Below are 17979 nucleotides of genomic sequence, written 5' to 3' on the forward strand. Positions count from 1 at the left end.
AGCCAGCTCTCTCCGTTGACCGCGTTTGTCTCATCGCCCTCTCGGACGACGACGTTCTCATTCAACCGTGTTTGCGACACCGCTGTACTAGAGCAATACAGTAGCGCAGGTCGCTTTCACACCCATGGCAAACAGTTCCGAACGGCATGTCCGACTTCCCACAGACTGTACAAGTGATGCCAAGTTAGAACCTCGCCGAGCAGAGAGAACGACAAAGCTCAAGCCCGGCGTCTTGTGCTAAGTAATTGGCGAAGGATCCACACCTCAGTTATGGCCCTTGCTCTTGTTCTCTTTGCTGCTTGCCACTTTGTCGCGGCCCAAGCGGCTGGTGGCGGGTGGCGGCTTGTCCATAGGTCCAATCCCTTTTGTGCCGAAACTGGTCACGTACAATGTGTGGACAATTGGTGCGTGATTGACCCGAACCACACTTCGCCTTGCTCGTATATAAGGCCAGTTGGAAACCCCTTTGCTCTCCCCACCCAGCTCTCAAGCTTCTTCCAAACACGCCCTACACGCCCACGCCCACGCTCACACGGTCTTTCTCCCACCGACTGTCTCCTCCCCCATCATCTAGATCACAATGCCCCCACGCCCAGCGCTCGGTTACAATGCAAGAGGCGGCCCCCCTCGTCGAGATGCCACACCCTTAAGGGGTGGCGCACCTTCCAGAGGTACTGGCATCGCCGATCATGTCAAAGCCATTGGCGTCAAACGACCAAGCTTTGGCAATTCTGGTCAGCGGACTCTGGTGCACACCAATCATTTCAAAACCACCATCCCGGAAGGAAAAATTCATCATTACGATGGTCTGTCCCTTTCTTTTTCTCTGTGCTTCCACGGTCGGCACCTAACGATCATATCCCGTCCCATCCCCATCAATGGACCATAGTCGGTCAGTGCTATCCTTGCCTTCTGCCACAGCAAGCCAGACTCACTTGTTCATATAGTCATCCTCCCGTCCGACAAGGTTCTCCCAGCTGCTATGAACTTCGAACTCCTCAGGAAGCTCCAAACTGAGCTTCACCCCGAGATCTTCACTCCGCGTGGCGTGTATGATGGCCGCAAGAGCTTCTTCTCGGCTGGCAAACTTTCCTTCGGAGAGGCCGCACGGGTACGTTCATCATCGGCGGCGGCACTATCAAAATTCTGACCTATGCCTCTAGTTCGACGTCATGCTGGCCAAGCCTTTACCAACCGGGGCGGCGCCGAAACGCAGGGGCCCCACGGTCTATACGATCCAATTCACCCACGTCGCAGAGATCAATCCTGAGTCCGTGACATCCCAACCCTTTCCTGTCGTGCTTTTCTGACTTGCTGCAGAGTGCTAGCACGCTTCATCCAAGGCACCCAATCCCCCGACAACGCGGTGCTGACGGCAATCACGGTATGGTATCTCCTCATCGTCTCGCAATAGAGCATTCTCAACGAGCTCTGCCGCATAGGCCCTCAACGTCGCTGTACGAATGGAACCAAACCTCAAATTTCCGTTCAACGTCCGGTCGTTCTTTACGCCGAGCGAGACGGCGGATATTGGTTCCGGTATCGTCCTCTGGAGAGGCTATTTCCAATCCGTTCGACCAGCGTTAAAGTCCATGCTCATCAACATTGACATATCAACGGCGGCGATGTATAAATCTGGTTCTCTCCTCAAACTTTGTCTCGAGTTCTTTGGAAAGTCGCAGCCTTCCGCATTAAGCACCAAAGCAGGTCTCCCAGAACGCGAGCGTCAACGCCTGCAACGTTTTGTTGCTGGTCTCAAGATCCAGTATGGCACGGATTCGAAGCTCCGTATTGTCAAGAAGCTCACTATCAACGGGGCTGCCGATGAATATTTCGTGGATAACACAGGGGAGAAGGTTTCGGTGGCTGATCACTTCAAGATCCTAATGAACCACCCACTAGAATTCCCTCACATGATATGTGTCGACGTGGGTTCATTTCTGACTCACCATGTGAATCATCATTGACATCCATGCGACAGACGGGCAAGGCAATCATTCCAATCGAAATTTGTCAAGTGCCCGCGGGTCAGATCCTTCGCAAGCAGTTGCCCTCGAATAAGACAAGTGACGTGATCAAGTTCGCGACGAAGAGGCCTGAGGACCGCCTGAACAGCATCAAGTTAGGGTTAGCCGTGAGTGCCTGTCTCATGCTATGGGATTGCGCACTGATTGCAAAAATGTACTCAGGTGTTGTCCTACGCGTCATCGGAATACGTCCGTCAATTCGGCATGAAAGTCGATTCCGAGCCCATGAAGATCAATGCTCGCGTGCTGCCACCTCCGACTCTCAAGTACGGCCAAAAGAGCAAGGAACAGACCATTGTAGGTGAATCCGGGATTGTCTTCGCGTGCTTCAGTAATCCATCCTCCACAGGTCCCGAAAAATGGTTCTTGGAACATGTGCGTAATCACGAGCTGCTTGTGAAAAATTTCCTGACAGATGCATGACTGTAGGATCGACAAGCACGTCTATGTTCCCTGCGCTCCTATCAAACACTGGTGCATGATCTCCTTTGACGCTCAACGTAATTTCAAACAAAGTGATGCCCCTTCGGTGGTTGAGGCACTCGTACATGCCTGCAAATCTGTTGGTAAGAACCAGGCAATCTGACAACTTACAGAATTTTCTTGACGGGTTGATCATTGCGGTGATTTCAGGTATTGCTATCAACCCACAACCCATCATCGTTAAAATAGCAGTCGGCCAAAATACCATTGCCAGCGTAAGCGCTTTTTGAATCATCCCTTTCGGTTTGTCTAACCTCGCTATACGCATATAGGAAATGCAGAGCTTGGGCATGGAGTGCAACGCCCGGGCGGGCGCTTTTCCGACTCTAATCGTAGTCATTCTCCCTGAGGGCGGTAATGATATATACAGTGAAGTTAAGCAGTACGTATGTTCGATCTGATTTTCTCATTCCCGAGCTAACATCGATGTCATTTGCTAGTTTCGGAGATGTGGCTGTGAGTATTACGAATCCACAATCTTATATGCTTTGATTGACGCGCATTTGCAGCGTGGCGTAGTTACTCAGTGCATGAAGAGAAATAGATGCATGAGTGGCAACCCACAATACTTCTCGAACGTCGTTCTCAAGTAAGCCATATGTTCATTCACATCATGTCTTTGGCTCATTTCCTTCTCAGGTTGAATGTCAAGATGGGAGGCATCAACACCATTCCGGATCCTAGATCCGTTTCGGTTATCAGTGATCCAGGCAATCCGACGATCGTTATGGGTATGTTGTATCAGCTGTCAAAATTGTGGGATGATGTCTGAGAGACCTCGTTCAAGGTGCGGACGTTGTTCATCCAGCCCCTGGTACAGAAGGCCGTCCTTCCTTTAGCGCTCTCGTCGCCAATGTTGATAGTGACAACGCGAAATACATTGCAACCATGAACGTTCAAACGTCAAGGAAGGAAATCATCGAAGATCTAGAAAAGATGGCTACGGTATTTCTTCCAGATTTTGCCTTGCTATTTGTTACTCATTCCATGGTTTGATATAGCACGTGCTTCAGTCGTACATGCGCTACAGGGATAAAGTTGAGAAGAAGGCCATTGTTGCACCCAAGCGGATCATCTTCTATCGAGGTATGTCTTTTCACTCTATCGTCGAGTGCACACGTAACAGCCGGTTCCCAGATGGTGTCAGTGAAGGGCAATTCCAAACTGTCTTGGACGAAGGTACGTCTATTTCGGTGGACCGCCGTTATCGCCTGTGTACTGACGACCTGTTGCGGCAGAGCTCCCGCTTATAAAGAGTTGGTGTCTCGGACCGATCCTGATAGCTTTCCTGTACTGACCCTTGCTTTGTAGAGGCTTGCGCGGCGCTCAATATTAAACCAAAGATAACGATGGTCATAGTCGGGAAAAGGCACCATGTCCGCTTCTTCCCTACAGGACCAGCGGACAAGAGCGGTAATTGTCCGGCAGGTCTCGTCGTCGACAGTGACGTCGTGAACCCCGTCGAGTTCGACTTTTATCTGCAGAGTCATGCCGGTCTTCTTGGGACCAGTCGTCCGTCTCACTATAACGTCTTATATGACGAGAACCATTTCACGTTTGTGACCTTTTCCCGTCGACGCTGACAATCGTTGACCCTTCTCCTTACAGAGCTGATGGCCTGCAAGCCCTCTCCTTCGCGCTATGTCATGTATATGCGCGTTCGACACGCTCGGTGTCTATTCCCGCGCCCGTCTACTGTATGTGTCCGATCGCTACCTTTTTGTGTATCCTCCTAAACAAATGGCTTAGATGCGGACATTGTCTGCGCGCGGGCGAAGCATCACTACAACCCAGAGGAACGTTTGGATCTCTTGTATTCGGACAACCCTATGACCACGGACGAACAACAGGCGACACTTGCCAAATTTAAGCAGGCATTCCGTCCATTGAGCAAGACTATATCTACATTGATGTATTTCTGCTGATCGTGCAGCTGCGTTGATAACGATGATGGTATTCCCTAATTTATGAAGTGCTTGTACTCGAGTGTATTCATCGTTTGTTCTAGCAGTGCCCTTGCTGTTTCCTGTATCGTTGTTTATTGTTTGCCCTTACTTGTTACCGTGTATCACCGCAGTGTCTCTGATGTAGAATATACTTTGCTCAACAGTTTCCGATAAAGCATACGTCTGGCCTTGAGCTTGACCGCCGGGTGCAAGGGCGCAATAAGGTGTGAAAGCGGAGTAGTCACGGAGTAACCTCGGACTAACTCGTCTCTGGTGTTTGTCGTTCACCTGATACCGACCCTCCACCATTTAAAGGATGGCTCTCACCTGCCCTCACACGAACACTTTTTGTTCTTCCCAGACGCGTTCTCGCCCTTCAATTTTGCGGCTGATTTGTAGATCATCATCAAGTCTCAATGAACAGCACTCTTCGCATCTTGAACGAGGGCTGGTCGTATACCCAGGTTGGGGGTGGTCTAGGGACACAAGACGGAGAGTGGCTGTCTGCAACTGAGTTTCCTACTACTGTGCACGTCGAACTTATCAGATTGAAGAAGATACCAGACCCTGTTTGTCTAAATTTTCTTTCGATTTACAGTCAACGGGCTGATAGGTGATCGCGGCCACCAGTTCATCGGGCTCAACGAATGGGATGTCCAATGTGAGCCTACGTCCAAGTTTTTCACAAGTTTGAGCGGTTGATCCACAAATTCAGGGGTCGGCGAGGCTGAATGGGCATTCAAGACCACATTCACTGTGTCAGAGCGAGAGCTCACTTCTCCCAGCCTTGACCTGGTTTTCGATGGTCTCGACACCTTCGCCGCAATAGACCTTGTGAATAATTCCCATTCTCATGAGATATCTACTCAGACTAATTAAAGTCATACACGTCAGAATGGCCGGAAGCTCCTCGAGTGCGTGATTGTCTTCTTTAATCTGGATCCAGGATTGTATCCTGACTTGGACATAGCACGCAAAATCAATTTGTGTCCTACAGAACGTCTGTGAAGGAGTTCCTCAAGCCCGGAGCCAATGAGCTTGTCATCACCTTCGAGAGCGCTTTTCTCAAGGTGCTCCACTTGCTGTTTGATCTATTATGACGGACTCGAGCATTGACACCAAAAATAGGGTAGGGAACTTGAGAAGCAGCACGGGAAACTCAACCTTTGGAACGGGGATTCTAGCCGTCTTCATGTACGCAAGGCTCAGTACAAGTGAGTGTATTGCTGCATATCAGATATAACTCGCTCACACCTCGAATCAGCTATGGCTGGGACTGGGGTGCGTATTCACTTGATCTCCACAACTGGCTGCTCACAGCTGGCGTAGGTCCTGTATTGATGACAGCGGGTCCTTGGCGTCACATCTACCTACATGCGTACCAATCTCGAATTATTGACTTGTGGGCTTCGTCTTCAGTGGGCTCGGATCTCGATGCGGATCTTGATGTCAGCATCTCAGTTGCCACGGATGTAGCGAGCCTGGCCGAAGTCATTCTCAAAAGCCCATCAGGCTCTGTAGTCGTCGGGCAGAAACAGATCAAGTTAGGAACTTCCCCCGTGAGGGCTCGGTTTCATTTCGCCAAGGGAGAAGTGGACCTGTGGTATCCTATAGGTTATGGCGAACACCCCATCTACCAAGTTCAAGTCAACATTACAGATGAGGTCCGTGTCAATGGTGAACCTACTGCCTCTTGTAACTGATTTCTTCGCAGGAGGGCAACCTCCTCGACTCCAAAGCAGAGAACATAGGCTTCCGTCGCGCCCTTGTGGTGGAGGATAAACTCGATGACCAGGAAGGCCTTACTTTTCTATTTGAAGTCAACAATATTCGAATCTTCTGTGGAGGTATGCTTCAATATACAGACTTCCTCCTGGATGGGTGCTGATCGACTCTTGATCGTAGGATCTAATTGGATACCTGCGGATTCGTTTTTGACAACGTCCGTATATCTTGTTCTCCTTTATAACCCTGCTCCTGATTTAGAGAACATTTAGAATGACTCCAGAGCGCTACCGCGCCTGGTTACAATTGCTTGTTGATGGTAATCAGAATATGATTCGTATCTGGGGTGGAGGTATTTATGAAGCCGATGTTTTCTATGAAATCTGTGATGGTATGTATTCTCCTGGAAATTGACTTCATCGCACTGACATGCGCTACGTAGAACTAGGCATCCTCGTGTGGCAAGATTTCGCATTTGGGTGCGGGCAAGTAAGCTGCGTGTCCATACGGTAGCAGGAGAGATTCTTACAATCTTATCAGTACCCAGCCTATGACTCTTTCCTTGACAATATCACTGTTGAGGCAGAGCAAAACGTGAAGAGATTGAGGCACCATCCGTCGATCGTCATCTTTGGTCAGTAATCATACTTCCTGTTCACACGCATGTCTGCTGAACATGATCCCTTCTCCGATTAGCTGGAAACAATGAAGGTCAGACTTTTCCGCCCATTCAAAGCTTGGTGTTCCTTACATGAGCCCAGATTACCAGGTCGCTGAGTCCTTGAAGCTTGAATTGGACTACAGCGACGAAAAATCAGACTTCCGCAAGACCAACTTCCCGGCGCGCCATATTTATGAGCGCGTCTTGCCTAGCATCGTCGAGACTTTCTCCGATATTCATTACCATCGGAGCTCCCCTTACAGTGGTCAGGGAAAGCTCACAACAGATAAGCAATACGGCGACTTGCATCAATGGAATGTATGGCACGGGTCTCAGGAACCATGGCATAATTGGGATATTCTGGCGGGGAGGTTTGTCTCTGAATTCGGAATGTAGGTCCCATAAATTTCGCCGCACAATGTGGTATCGATTCATACAATGCACAGGGAGGCTTATCCCGATATTCGCACCGTTGATTATTGGCTTGATGGTGACAAGTCTGAGCGTTTCCCACAATCCAGGTATGCCCTGTATGCTTCAATTGATTGAGTACCCACTCCATGATTTCTCTATCTAGGACAACCGTCAATCATAACAAAGCAGACGGTTTCGAACGTCGAATCGAACTCTACTTGATGGAGAATTTCAAACATGCCTTCGACATGGAAAGGTAGGTTCATTGTGCAACTTGACGCATCCATACTTACTGCGGGGTCAAAGCTATGTGTATTACACGCAAATCATGCAGGCGGAGACGCTCTCTGCCGCATACCGACTTTGGAGGAGGAATTGGCGTGGCAAGGGGAAGGAACATACCGCGGGGGCCCTTGTGTGGCAGGTGAGTCTGATAGCCAGACACTGTAGTTCAAGTTTATGTATGCTTCCAGATCAACGACTGTTGGCCAGTAACATCTTGGGCCATCGTTGACTATTTCCTTCGCCCAAAGCCAGCATTCTTCACCATTGCCAGAGAACTCCGTCCTTACACTGTAGGTATGACGAGGAAAGAGATCAAGCATTTCGCGGATGATCGCACCGCCGCCTTTTTCACCATCACTTCCGTGCTCGAGATCTGGGGCACGAACAGCACCCTACAGGAGAAAAAGGTCACTCTGGCAGTCACGTCTTCCGACCTGGAAGATCCCCATTGGAGCGACCGATGGGATAAGGAAGTCGTTCTTGCGCCGAACTCGAGCACTGAGCTCTGGAAGGGAAACGTGCCTGGCGAGCCAGTGCGCACTAAATCCAGCGAGGCACGCAAGACGATCATCGTGAGTGCAAGGTTGGTCGACGAAAGCGGAACGGTGTTGAGCCGGTATTCAAATTGGTAAGTGTTCTCAGAACTGTCTTTCGCCCGTTCAAAATAGCGAATGCTAAGGCTCATTGGGCGTGATGCTCCCAGGCCTGAGCCATACAAATATATCCACTTCCCTCCCCGAAAGAATTTAGGTTTTAAGATCACGCCGCTTGCTGATGGGGAGTCCCTCGAGCTATCGACAGAGACGCCAATGAAGGGGATCGTGTTGGATGTTGAAGGAGAGGCTATCAGGTGGGGCGACCAAGCGATTGATCTTGTTCCCGGCGACGTTCAAGTCATCAAGGCAGTGGGACTCAAGGGCAGAGAGGTCAAAGTCAGGTTCCTTGGAGATGGCACTGCGTAGGTTATTGCTGCTCTGGACGGGGAGATATCATATGAAATGTAAGTTAGCGCGATGTTGTATGCGAAAGATATGCGAGAGCGTGGAATCTCATTGCGAGCACAGACGCCCGCTTGCAATTCGCCGATACTAGTACCTCTCAATGGCCGCGTTTTGTTGCATGCCGCTTGGACTATTGCCCTCATCAGACGGTAGATAGGAGCATGCATCAGAATGATATTATAACCACTAGGGGGGCGTACTACAGCAGCTTTTATCTGCTGGGGGAGTAGAGGTTGGAAGGTGATAGAAGTACAAGCTTTACACAAGAAAAGCATCGAAAACATGCAACAGAATTGTTCTAGGTAGAAGGCCGATCCCATAGGTCCGTGGGGAGAAAAACTAATAAATCATTAAAAGAGAACCCAACAATAGACTGACTGGGTCGACGGGGAGGATGCGAGATAATTGCCATATTCAAAAACATCGCGAAAGTTCCCTGAAGAGGCTTCAGACGCCGCACATATGCAACGGGACATGTGTGGGGAGAGCAGGATTATTGGGAGGTGAAGACATGTTTTTATCACATGATGAAACACCGGTTCGCTGGTGGGTCGGCCTGCTTGTGGGGAGTATTGCGCTCGATCTCGCCCAGACACAACTCAAAAACCTTGCCTGCCAACAAGATAAGGATTTGATGATAGTAAAATGGGGTGGCGACGAGTTTCTTACCAACGTTGACATTATTTTTCGCACTGGTTTCTATCCATGCCGCATGAACCGACTTGGCGAGATCTTCTCCCTCGCTGATGGCCACCTGTCTATTCAATCTATGAATACGAGAGGTTCAAGGAGAGGGGTAGGGGTAACGCAAGTGATCGATACAGCGACACAAGGCGCCAGAAAGCACAAGCTTACCTCTGTTGCAGGTCTGTTTTTGCGCCCACTATGACACACGGAATTTCCTTCATCCCGCAAAAGTCGACAATTTTGTCATATATCACCTGGATCATGTCGAAAGAAGTTCTTGATGTAACAGAGTAGACGAGAACGAAGCCGTGGATGCCGATCGCGTGTTTGTGGTTCAATATTGAATACTCGTCCTGGGTGGCCAGAATGAGGAATGAACGCAGAAGAGAGCTCAGGACTCACTTGACCGGCGGTGTCGATGATATCACACTCATACTCGTCTCCTTTATGATTTATAGTCTTGGTGAAGTTGCTCTCGATAGTGGGGTAATATGATTCAACGAAGTGGTTTTCGATGAATTGCACCACGAGCGAAGATTTTCCTGGAAAGCTCGATGTGAGTACCGGGGTGCGTGACGCTGAGGAGCCGGACACACCGACGGAGCGGGAGCCGAGAACCGCAATCTTTCTCTTCTTGAGGATGTCGCCAGCAGGCATCGTGATATGAAGGAGATGAAGGGGAGGGAGGGGATGGCGGAAAGAAAGGGGGTGACTAGACGTAGGTGGCGGTTTTAAGGTAAGTAATGGCTTATGGGGAGATCGGAAATGAAGGGTTTTGAGTTCAAAAAGGGTTGAGCCCGTTGGACCAACAGACGCCAGTCGCTCGTGTATTATCCGCCCCGTTTCTCCGCCTTCGGAATTAGAAAGCGAGAGCGCATCAGTGGATGCTCATTCTACGAAATAGTATAGTGAAGTCAGCGAGCGCAGAATCAACAGCGAGCGAGCCACCAAGGCAACTCTAGCCGTCGCCAATATCGACCGTCGTCTCCTTGTCTTAGCCACCCGGCCCGGTCCCCGGACTGCCCGGCCGTGCGCTCCATCTCAAAGCTTCCACAGGCCTCCACCTGCCTCCAACCCCTTCACCTGCAGTACCTCCACAGACTGTGCTGACGTCCTTATGTACGTATAGGACGACCTCATGCACATACCCAACTCCCCTGCGATTGGGTCTTGTGATGCGGATACAGGACCGTATTCCATGGGAACCTCTAGAAAGCAAGGGTAATAATGCTCCCCCCTGCTACCCCTCACTAATAAAAGACATGGAAAATGTAACCTTTGACCAGTCTTTGATCCTAATGCAATCGGGTGTCCTCATGACCATCCTACACCCGGCGTCTCTTCATCAAGAGGCGTATCGTCGTTTGTTCAGCGCCTGATCGCAATGCTCGAGTGTGATCGATCGTCCAGGCCAGAGCACGAAATAACATGTCTGGCCATGTCGAAATCAGCTGGAAGAGTTGCATTGGATGACTCAAAGTGTCTGAGCATGATTTACAATGGTCTTTACGTGTGTAAGTCTCTTCCATATTCTCCAACATTCAAATGTTACGTTCAACGTTCAACGCTAGCCCAGTCAGATCCTATCCGGATGTCTCACGTGAGAAACTGGCATATGTAGCAGATGGAGAAACATATCGTACCGTATATCAGATGATCTAGCTGTCAAGATCTGTGCGAGACACAGTGTCTAGACCATTGGGCTGGAGAAACGGAGAAGGTCAATCCAGATTTTTTTAAATGTATTGAGTGGGAACCTAAGTCCTCGAGGACAGAACAGATCGATGGTCCGTGCCGAGAAAGAAATACTTGACCTTCTTCATTCCCACCTCGGGAATGTAAGGCAATAATAAACCGAGAAGGAGCCATAAAAAGCGAGATAGACGCCTGATAAACATGGAACAATTGGCTTCCGTGTTCTAGATGCATCTCATGAGAGAGATCCAACAGAGGCGCAACGGTCCAGGTGTGCCTATCGGCGTCCATCATTTGCCGGCTCCTCCCATGTGGGCATCGGCGTAATAAAGAGTTGGAGACACCGCCGGTTCTCAATGAGTAAGGACAGAGGGAGGTCTGAGTTGAGTCAAGAACGGCCTGCGACTCTTTCGTAGCACTCTAGGTGTGGAATTCACTGTGGGTGTCTGATTGGTCCGAGAAAGGTCCGTGTGAATGGGTTTGTCGAAAAAAAAGACAGTCTAGCTTCTTCGCGTTGTTCGAAGCCCACGAAAACCTATGGCGACTCGAAACTTCTGCAAGAGAGGACCCATATCATGATTACACTAGTCTCCCAAAGGCAGTAACGTATGCGATCCTCCTTCAACCTCCGACGTGGTCTCCGATTACACAGGAAGGAACGCGTGAACTTACATCATAACTCACCTCTCGGAATCATCAAACTTGGTGAGCTATGAAGGGGAGCCGAGCCTGGGTAGCTCCGCTCGCTCCCGGGTAAGCAGTAGTCGAGGTATATCATGGCACCTGAGGTCCTGGCTTAGTTCATTCAGGGAGAAAGTGGTGGAAGGCAACAGCCAGGAAAAGTCCAGCGTCAAACGTCGACTCGCCGGAAGTGGACTCCTGAGAACTCGCGTGAACGGTCATGTGATGTTGGGTTTGGCACGCGTTGGAGGTTTCACTGGTCTTTTCCTCCTCACACTCTTCACCGACGTGTTTTATTAGACAGCTTGCACCTCTCCACCCGCCGTCGACATCGAATACCTTCTGTTATATTCCATCATGTCTGCAATGCCCATCGAGACTCCCGCGTCTACTCCTGGTTCTACGCCCATTCAGCCTCTTCATAATCCCAAACACGCTGCCCATGTTGCTGTTCCGCAAGCACCGCTGGGAAACGCTACCAATGGACTGATGAATCAAGCCGGAATGGGGGCAAAAGCGCTACTAGCAAAGAGGATGGCGAAGACGCAGTGAGTTCATTGAGCCATACCGCTCGAGAGTGTATTATTCATTGTGCAACTGGCAGAAATCCTACATATACTTCCCCCACAGACAATCTCATGACTCCGTGCACCCAGAAGATCAGCGCTGCAAAGAAGAAGCATTTTACCAAGTATGCAACTCCATTCTGTTCTCCGAACCGTCCTGACATCCGAAATCTCTCACTGCCCAGAGGGCCCAAGCCCATGCATAACCTGTTTCCTCAGAAGGAGTCTTCGTCATCAGACGGAAACGTTTCTGATGAATCTACGTCGCCTGTGGTTGAATCACTAGACAATAAGATGAACCCAGACGACAACCCGTTCTAAAGGATACTCATCATGTCGGGATGTCGACCAGCGTGGCGGGCCTCGCTGAGACCGTGAAGTACGATTAGAAAGAGGCTATTATGATTTATCGGTTTGTTCTCGCTGTTTTGCTCTAGTATTCACGTCGCGCATGTCTTCTGTACTATGTCTTCTCCACCCAGTTCCTTGAACTTCATGTTCGAAGAACCGTCCAGGACTAGTGAATTGTTCCCACGCTTGCTAGAGAACGCGTATTCAGCATCGAATGATCACTCCTTCAAACCGGTCTTCATCGACATGGAACCCGAAGACTTGCCATGGTTGTCTGCCGGTCAAGGAATGATGAACATGGGCATGAGTACCAATTCATCCCTCAACTACCAGCAGCTGACGAGGGATCTGCTAACCGTCATGCAACCCCGAGGTAACAATGGTCGCCTGACAAGTCAGTGAGTGCATTCAGGGCACGCTCACCCACTGCGAATCTAGTTACACAGCGTCTTCAAGGCAGATTCGCGAACTTGTAGAGAGTCTGCCAAAGCTTTCCGAAGAGGAAATGGACATTCTAGGGCAGCATGGTGCGTAGACTCTCTGGGCGTGTAGATCAGCAGCAGGACATCGTGACACTTATCGTCACCTACGCATGTGTCCAGAATCGTCGTGCCCGATATGTATGAACACGTTCCTCGCTTCTCTAGCTGAAGAAGAGCTCGCTCTCGTCATGGACTCGCCGGCTCATCCCGTCGAGGACTTGGGGGTGACGCGTCTGTCCAAAACATGCGGGCATTTCTTCTGTCGGAAAGAGTTGAGTATCAATGACCCCATCGATCTGCTTCACCCTCATCGCATCATCCCGTGCCGTGCGCACGCCTGCAACGGTCAGAGACGCTGACCATGGGTTTCCTCCACTCAGCATCCTGACTTGGATACGTGATGGCGTAAGTCAGCTCCCACAGTCGTCCATACATACAGCCCTGATAACGATACTTATCGATATAAATAGCACCCTTCCTGTCCCCTCTGCCGCACACCCTTCATCAAACTGACGGAGCGCGATGCGTCTGTCCTTGCTACATCCGCGGATAGAGATAGCAACAATGATGAGCCGAGATTCGACGATGACGCACCAGACGACGATGACGCATATGACCAGGCCATGGAACGCATTGTCGCCGCCTATCGCGAAGAACGAAGACGTCTCCGTGCTGGCCCCGCATTTTTCTGGCCCACCCAGCCAGAGGGTCAGGAAGGTGCTACGGGAGATCACGAGCATGACGATAGGCATGAGTTTGCAGGGATGTATTCATGAACAGATGTTTGGATTGAACATTGGAACCAGTAACTTCTGCGACTAGCAAGACATCAAGGCATCAAGACAGAGAAGTAAATCATTATGCAGTAACCCTTTCCCCTACAAGGGGTGGGTATTCATGTGTATCAATGGTATAGATGATGCCGTCACGTAAAGTTATATCGTTACCTAAAACGTCCTCTGGATCGGGAACAATGCAGGGAAGGAAAAGTTAAATCTGTAAGTCATAGCGCGTGGAGTAAGAACGTCCGGTTAAGATCTTCGGCAGCAGCGGAATAAGTTGCGCTTGAAGAAGTAGAAAAGGCACTGCAATGAATGACAAATATTAGATCGTTGGAACGAGATCGAAGGCAAGCGATGACGTACCCCAGCGAACCGGACGACGGAGAGAGCGAAGGTGGAATAAAGGATGACAGCGAAGTAGATATTTTGCTTGGTACGCAGCTCTTGCTCATCTGTCGTTGTGTCTGTGTCGTCCGTAAGACCATTGATGTTCTCAATGGCTACGGCCAGCGCCGCGTTCGAGAGCATCCAGAATGCGACCAAGCGCGTACGGAAAGTCTTGTTTTGATCGTCCATTGTTGGCTTTTCAACCTCATCCTTAACCTCAAGTTTCGACACCGCACGCGTGACAGTCTCTTTGAAGATGGCGTCGAGATCTTCCTGAACACGCTCCGTATCTTCTATTACCTGCGCATCGGCATCCTTTGCTTTGGAAGACGAAACCGACGGCAACGCTTCAGCCTTATCGCTCCCCTTGGTGCCCCATGACACGTCGTGCAAGTTGCAGAACGCATAGACATTGAGGACGTTGGTGAAGCTAGGAGCCAGGCACAAGTATTGGAAGAAACTTGAGAACATGTGCCACGGGTCACGCTACAACATTGTCAGTTTTTTATAGTGGGGTTGGAGTTATGAGGCAGACGCGGCGCTTACATAGAGGAACGATGCAAAGAGGTAGATACCAAATGTCGACACCATGGCGGCGATCAAAGCACCGACTGGCGGGGTGAAAAATGTCTCGATTACTTGGGCCGTTGTCTTATTCTTCAACTCGCTCGGTATATTCTGAGAAGAAGAAAGATATCATGAACTGGACTGCAGGAGATAGATTTGCACCACATACGATGAATGCCTTGATGGTTAAAGCCCACGAACATACTAAGAGATACACTGATAAAAGGGCATAAACGCTGAGTAAAAAAAGAGTGAGGGATTCGTCTCGGAACATGTATCGCACACATACTATAGAGTGATAGTATACGCCATCTTTTCTCCTTTTGGTCGATTACCCAGTGCTAACACGAACTGATCATAAAGTCGGCATTGCTCCACGCAAAAAGAGTGACGATCGTACCTGTAGGGCCAGGAAAGCAAGATATAGCCATTTGAATGCCAGGTTTACCCAATGAGTGATCTCTAGACCGGTCTAGATGTAGAGTGTCAGCGTGTGTCGAACGCAGGGACTCCCTTCGACTCACGCTGTTGTTGCCACCGAAAATAACGATACCTTGTGATGGCAAGAGCTCGATGATGATGCTGAACGTAAGCCAGATATTTGCCAGAGCAAACCATGAGAAAATGAGCGAAAAGATGTTATACTGGATGAGGAAAGTCAGATTCAAAGCACCTCATCAACGTCAGGAGAGACACGCACAAGAGCCTGTACATGGAAGAAGAACATCCGAATGATGCCATGGCCTGACTTGTAGAATCGGAAGAAATGAACGAGAGCGTACTAAAGTCGCCCGAGGGTGAGGTCAAGATCGACAGTCGATATGTGATAGACTACTTACAACAGAGGCGGCGAAGGAACCGTTCAGCCATCGACGACGCTGACCAATCAGCTCAGCAGCACTTTCGGGCACATCGGTCTCAGCTTTCGAGGGCTTGACATATGTCAAGGTCCATCTAGCCCCGGCCTTAGCGACAAGCTCGAAACAGAGGATACGATCCTCAGCCAAGAACATGTTCTTGGTGAAGATGTTCATGCCATAGATACCCTTAGAGCCAAGACGGTCCGCCAGCGAGTGATCGCCGTGGAAGTACTGCTCGAGAGGACGACCAAGGATAGCACGGAATCGGTAGGCAGAGAAGGCACCAGGCAATACCGAGACATAGCCAAAACTACTCTCGAGAGGCTTGTCTGTATGGATTATACCTATCAGCATATATCATACAAGAAAGAAGGCGTTGCCCACCCAATATGTTTGACATCTTGTACTCAAAATTCTGAGCAGCGACTAATGGGTTCAGGAGCTTCTTGCCCTTGTCGATCATGGCATAGATTTCACCACAGCAGCCACCAAGATTGACGTCGTTGTAGAAGGCCTCCCATAGGTAGTAGATAGACTTGTGTCCTGGTTTTGTTCCAGCGTCAATCAAGACGCAGATTTCCGGCTGTAGAGAGGGTCAAATATAGATACAAATGCGCGACTGAGTAAGCATTACCTGTAACATCTTGCCAATGGCATTGAAGAGCCACCTGTGAGAATTGATCTTTTTCTGGTTCTTCGCCTTCAAGACGAAGATGATTTGAACGGGAACCAAGTTGTTAGGATCATCACCATGTGGGATAACTAATTGTGGAGAAGCATCCACTGAGATTTGGGTGGTGTACTATAGAGATATCAGAACGCTCCCTAATCAATTCATATAGACAAAACAAGGAACTGACCTCAAAGATGTGAGCGACGGTATCCTTGCCATCAACCTGTTTCTTCATGACACCGTCCTGATAAACACCGACAGTTGCGAGAAGGTCCAAGACAGTTTTGTCCATTGCCTCCAAACCATCAACAATAAGGGCAACGGTGATTCTCTGCCAGCCAGGAACACCTTCCTCTGCGCTGCGCCGCCAGTACTTGGACTGCTTGGTCTTGCAGATGTCACGGATATTCAACATGACACCGTGCAAGGTGCGCGCGTAGAGTGTCTTGTCCTCGTTGTACGAGGTGATGGCAATGAGGAGCTCGGTCTCCCGATTATACATCTTCGTGCGCAAGGACCAGCCGGTAGCCTCCGAAAACTCGTCGGGGTCACAGGTAGCTGCACTGTAGCGCATATGACTGCGGAATTTGTGACTAACGTCAGCCGCGACTACGGACAGCACGCAGTGCAAGAACGCACGAGAACTCTGTCGTCTTGACGCCAGCTGTCCATTTGGCCTCGATGGCGCTGTAGACCGGGGTGGGCACAGGGTACTCGGTGATGAAATTGCCCTTCGTCAACTTGACCTTCTTGGTGACACCACGTTTAATGGTTTGGCGACGACGCCAGGCGCTGTCTACACCGTTCGAAACGGAGGAGACGCTGGACATCGGTCTAGCGTAGGGATCTCCATAGGCTGCTGGGTCAATGGGCCTAACAGCAGACGGAAATTGTGAGATTGAAGCTCTTCTCGACGTGAAGGAGTGCATAATGGTTGGGAGTGCACAATCACAGACTGATGCATAAATGTAGGCATGAAGCGAAGACGGACTCACCCAGGAGGATAGAAGCCACCAGAAAACCCTTCCCCAGAAGTCAATGGAAGCTTTTCGACGAGATCCTCGTCTGAATAGTTGACTCCTCGACCACCAAAGTCTTGTGCGAGAGAAACTTGGCTGTCGTATGGTTGGGGCTCAGCATCTTGGAATTGTAGCTGTCGCGGCCTGTCCGCGAACGGGTCGCCGTAGTGTGCGCCTTCGTGTGAGACAGAGGGAAGGGGAGGGCGATCCGCCATGGGAAGTCAGTCGCTGTCGTGAAAGATGGTGAGGAAGACGCAGGCGACGACGGCGAGGATGGTAATGGTACAACGATGAGCGGTCGGGGATTAGAAGAAGGGCGTTGGGCGGTAAGGCCAGGTTTTGTTGGCAGGCAACGAGGCAGTGACCCAACGGCTAAGCGCGTCGTCCCACCGGCCGGCCTCCGCATCTCACCGCAGTCCACAGCCTTCCGTTCGCCGGCCGCTCATCCCTCTACGACAGAGCCATTACTATCCCATTCATCCTTCCCAGGGCCTATATTTCCCGGTCTACCCTGAAAACATACCCATACCCATGCATTCGAGTACACTTGACCACCTCTGCTTCAACAGCAGCTGCATGTGGCTGTGTCTCCTTCATTTGTGCACATCAGCGCCGGGTTGATCTTTGCCATGCAAGCGTCTGCCGTAGCATTTTACTATCAAAAGATAGGGCTGTCTAGAATGCAAT

The 17979-nt window shown here is 50.1% G+C and overlaps 6 protein-coding genes across 6 annotated transcripts; 4 read left to right on the forward strand and 2 right to left on the reverse strand.

Moving 5' to 3' along the window:
• Nucleotides 1-580: 580 nt before the first annotated feature.
• Nucleotides 581-4624, forward strand: HETIRDRAFT_444035 (uncharacterized protein; the record flags this gene model as incomplete). Its single annotated transcript, XM_009545434.1, has 22 exons — nt 581-806; nt 948-1111; nt 1164-1270; nt 1321-1384; nt 1443-1928; nt 1982-2134; nt 2190-2324; nt 2377-2402; nt 2457-2593; nt 2661-2725; nt 2783-2892; nt 2951-2966; nt 3020-3099; nt 3150-3241; nt 3298-3455; nt 3512-3596; nt 3648-3689; nt 3749-3766; nt 3822-4065; nt 4119-4207; nt 4260-4463; nt 4519-4624. The coding sequence occupies 21 exons, from the start codon at nt 581-583 to the stop codon at nt 4433-4435; spliced, it is 2673 nt and encodes an 890-aa protein (XP_009543729.1). The 3' UTR covers nt 4436-4463; nt 4519-4624.
• A 248-nt stretch (nt 4625-4872) lies between these two features.
• On the forward strand, nt 4873-8917 carry HETIRDRAFT_62676 (glycoside hydrolase family 2 protein; the record flags this gene model as incomplete). Its single annotated transcript, XM_009544974.1, has 20 exons — nt 4873-5025; nt 5087-5117; nt 5172-5290; nt 5351-5370; nt 5427-5526; nt 5585-5670; nt 5721-5737; nt 5786-6120; nt 6171-6303; nt 6362-6398; nt 6454-6572; nt 6624-6670; nt 6722-6815; nt 6878-6892; nt 6943-7234; nt 7289-7363; nt 7420-7512; nt 7563-7680; nt 7730-8169; nt 8245-8917. The coding sequence occupies 20 exons, from the start codon at nt 4873-4875 to the stop codon at nt 8501-8503; spliced, it is 2583 nt and encodes an 860-aa protein (XP_009543269.1). The 3' UTR covers nt 8504-8917.
• On the reverse strand, nt 8841-10177 carry HETIRDRAFT_408245 (uncharacterized protein). The gene is made up of 5 exons (XM_009545435.1): nt 9826-10177; nt 9632-9771; nt 9398-9582; nt 9212-9300; nt 8841-9154 (listed from the first exon to the last, which is right to left on the reverse strand). The coding sequence occupies exons 1-5, from the start codon at nt 9884-9886 to the stop codon at nt 9063-9065; spliced, it is 567 nt and encodes a 188-aa protein (XP_009543730.1). The 5' UTR covers nt 9887-10177; the 3' UTR covers nt 8841-9062.
• A 1806-nt stretch (nt 10178-11983) lies between these two features.
• On the forward strand, nt 11984-12309 carry HETIRDRAFT_243951 (uncharacterized protein; the record flags this gene model as incomplete). The annotated part of the gene is made up of 2 exons (XM_009545436.1): nt 11984-12153; nt 12210-12309. Coding segments are annotated over 2 exons (270 nt in total), but the record flags the coding sequence as incomplete, so codon positions are not given.
• A 327-nt stretch (nt 12310-12636) lies between these two features.
• HETIRDRAFT_449601 (uncharacterized protein) lies at nt 12637-13780 on the forward strand (the record flags this gene model as incomplete). Its single annotated transcript, XM_009545437.1, has 5 exons — nt 12637-12895; nt 12969-13049; nt 13125-13326; nt 13385-13409; nt 13475-13780. 5 exons carry the CDS (start codon nt 12637-12639, stop codon nt 13778-13780), a joined length of 873 nt encoding a protein of 290 aa, XP_009543732.1.
• On the reverse strand, nt 13752-17585 carry HETIRDRAFT_146709 (glycosyltransferase family 2 protein). The gene is made up of 14 exons (XM_009545438.1): nt 17269-17585; nt 16913-17146; nt 16461-16851; nt 16235-16402; nt 15985-16183; nt 15580-15929; nt 15441-15521; nt 15265-15384; nt 15141-15212; nt 15030-15091; nt 14910-14976; nt 14720-14851; nt 14150-14659; nt 13752-14089 (listed from the first exon to the last, which is right to left on the reverse strand). The coding sequence occupies exons 1-14, from the start codon at nt 17505-17507 to the stop codon at nt 14036-14038; spliced, it is 2679 nt and encodes an 892-aa protein (XP_009543733.1). The 5' UTR covers nt 17508-17585; the 3' UTR covers nt 13752-14035.
• Nucleotides 17586-17979: the final 394 nt, after the last annotated feature.

Source organism: Heterobasidion irregulare (assembly GCF_000320585.1).
Source record: "Heterobasidion irregulare TC 32-1 unplaced genomic scaffold scaffold_03, whole genome shotgun sequence".
Classification (NCBI taxonomy): domain Eukaryota; kingdom Fungi; phylum Basidiomycota; class Agaricomycetes; order Russulales; family Bondarzewiaceae; genus Heterobasidion; species Heterobasidion irregulare.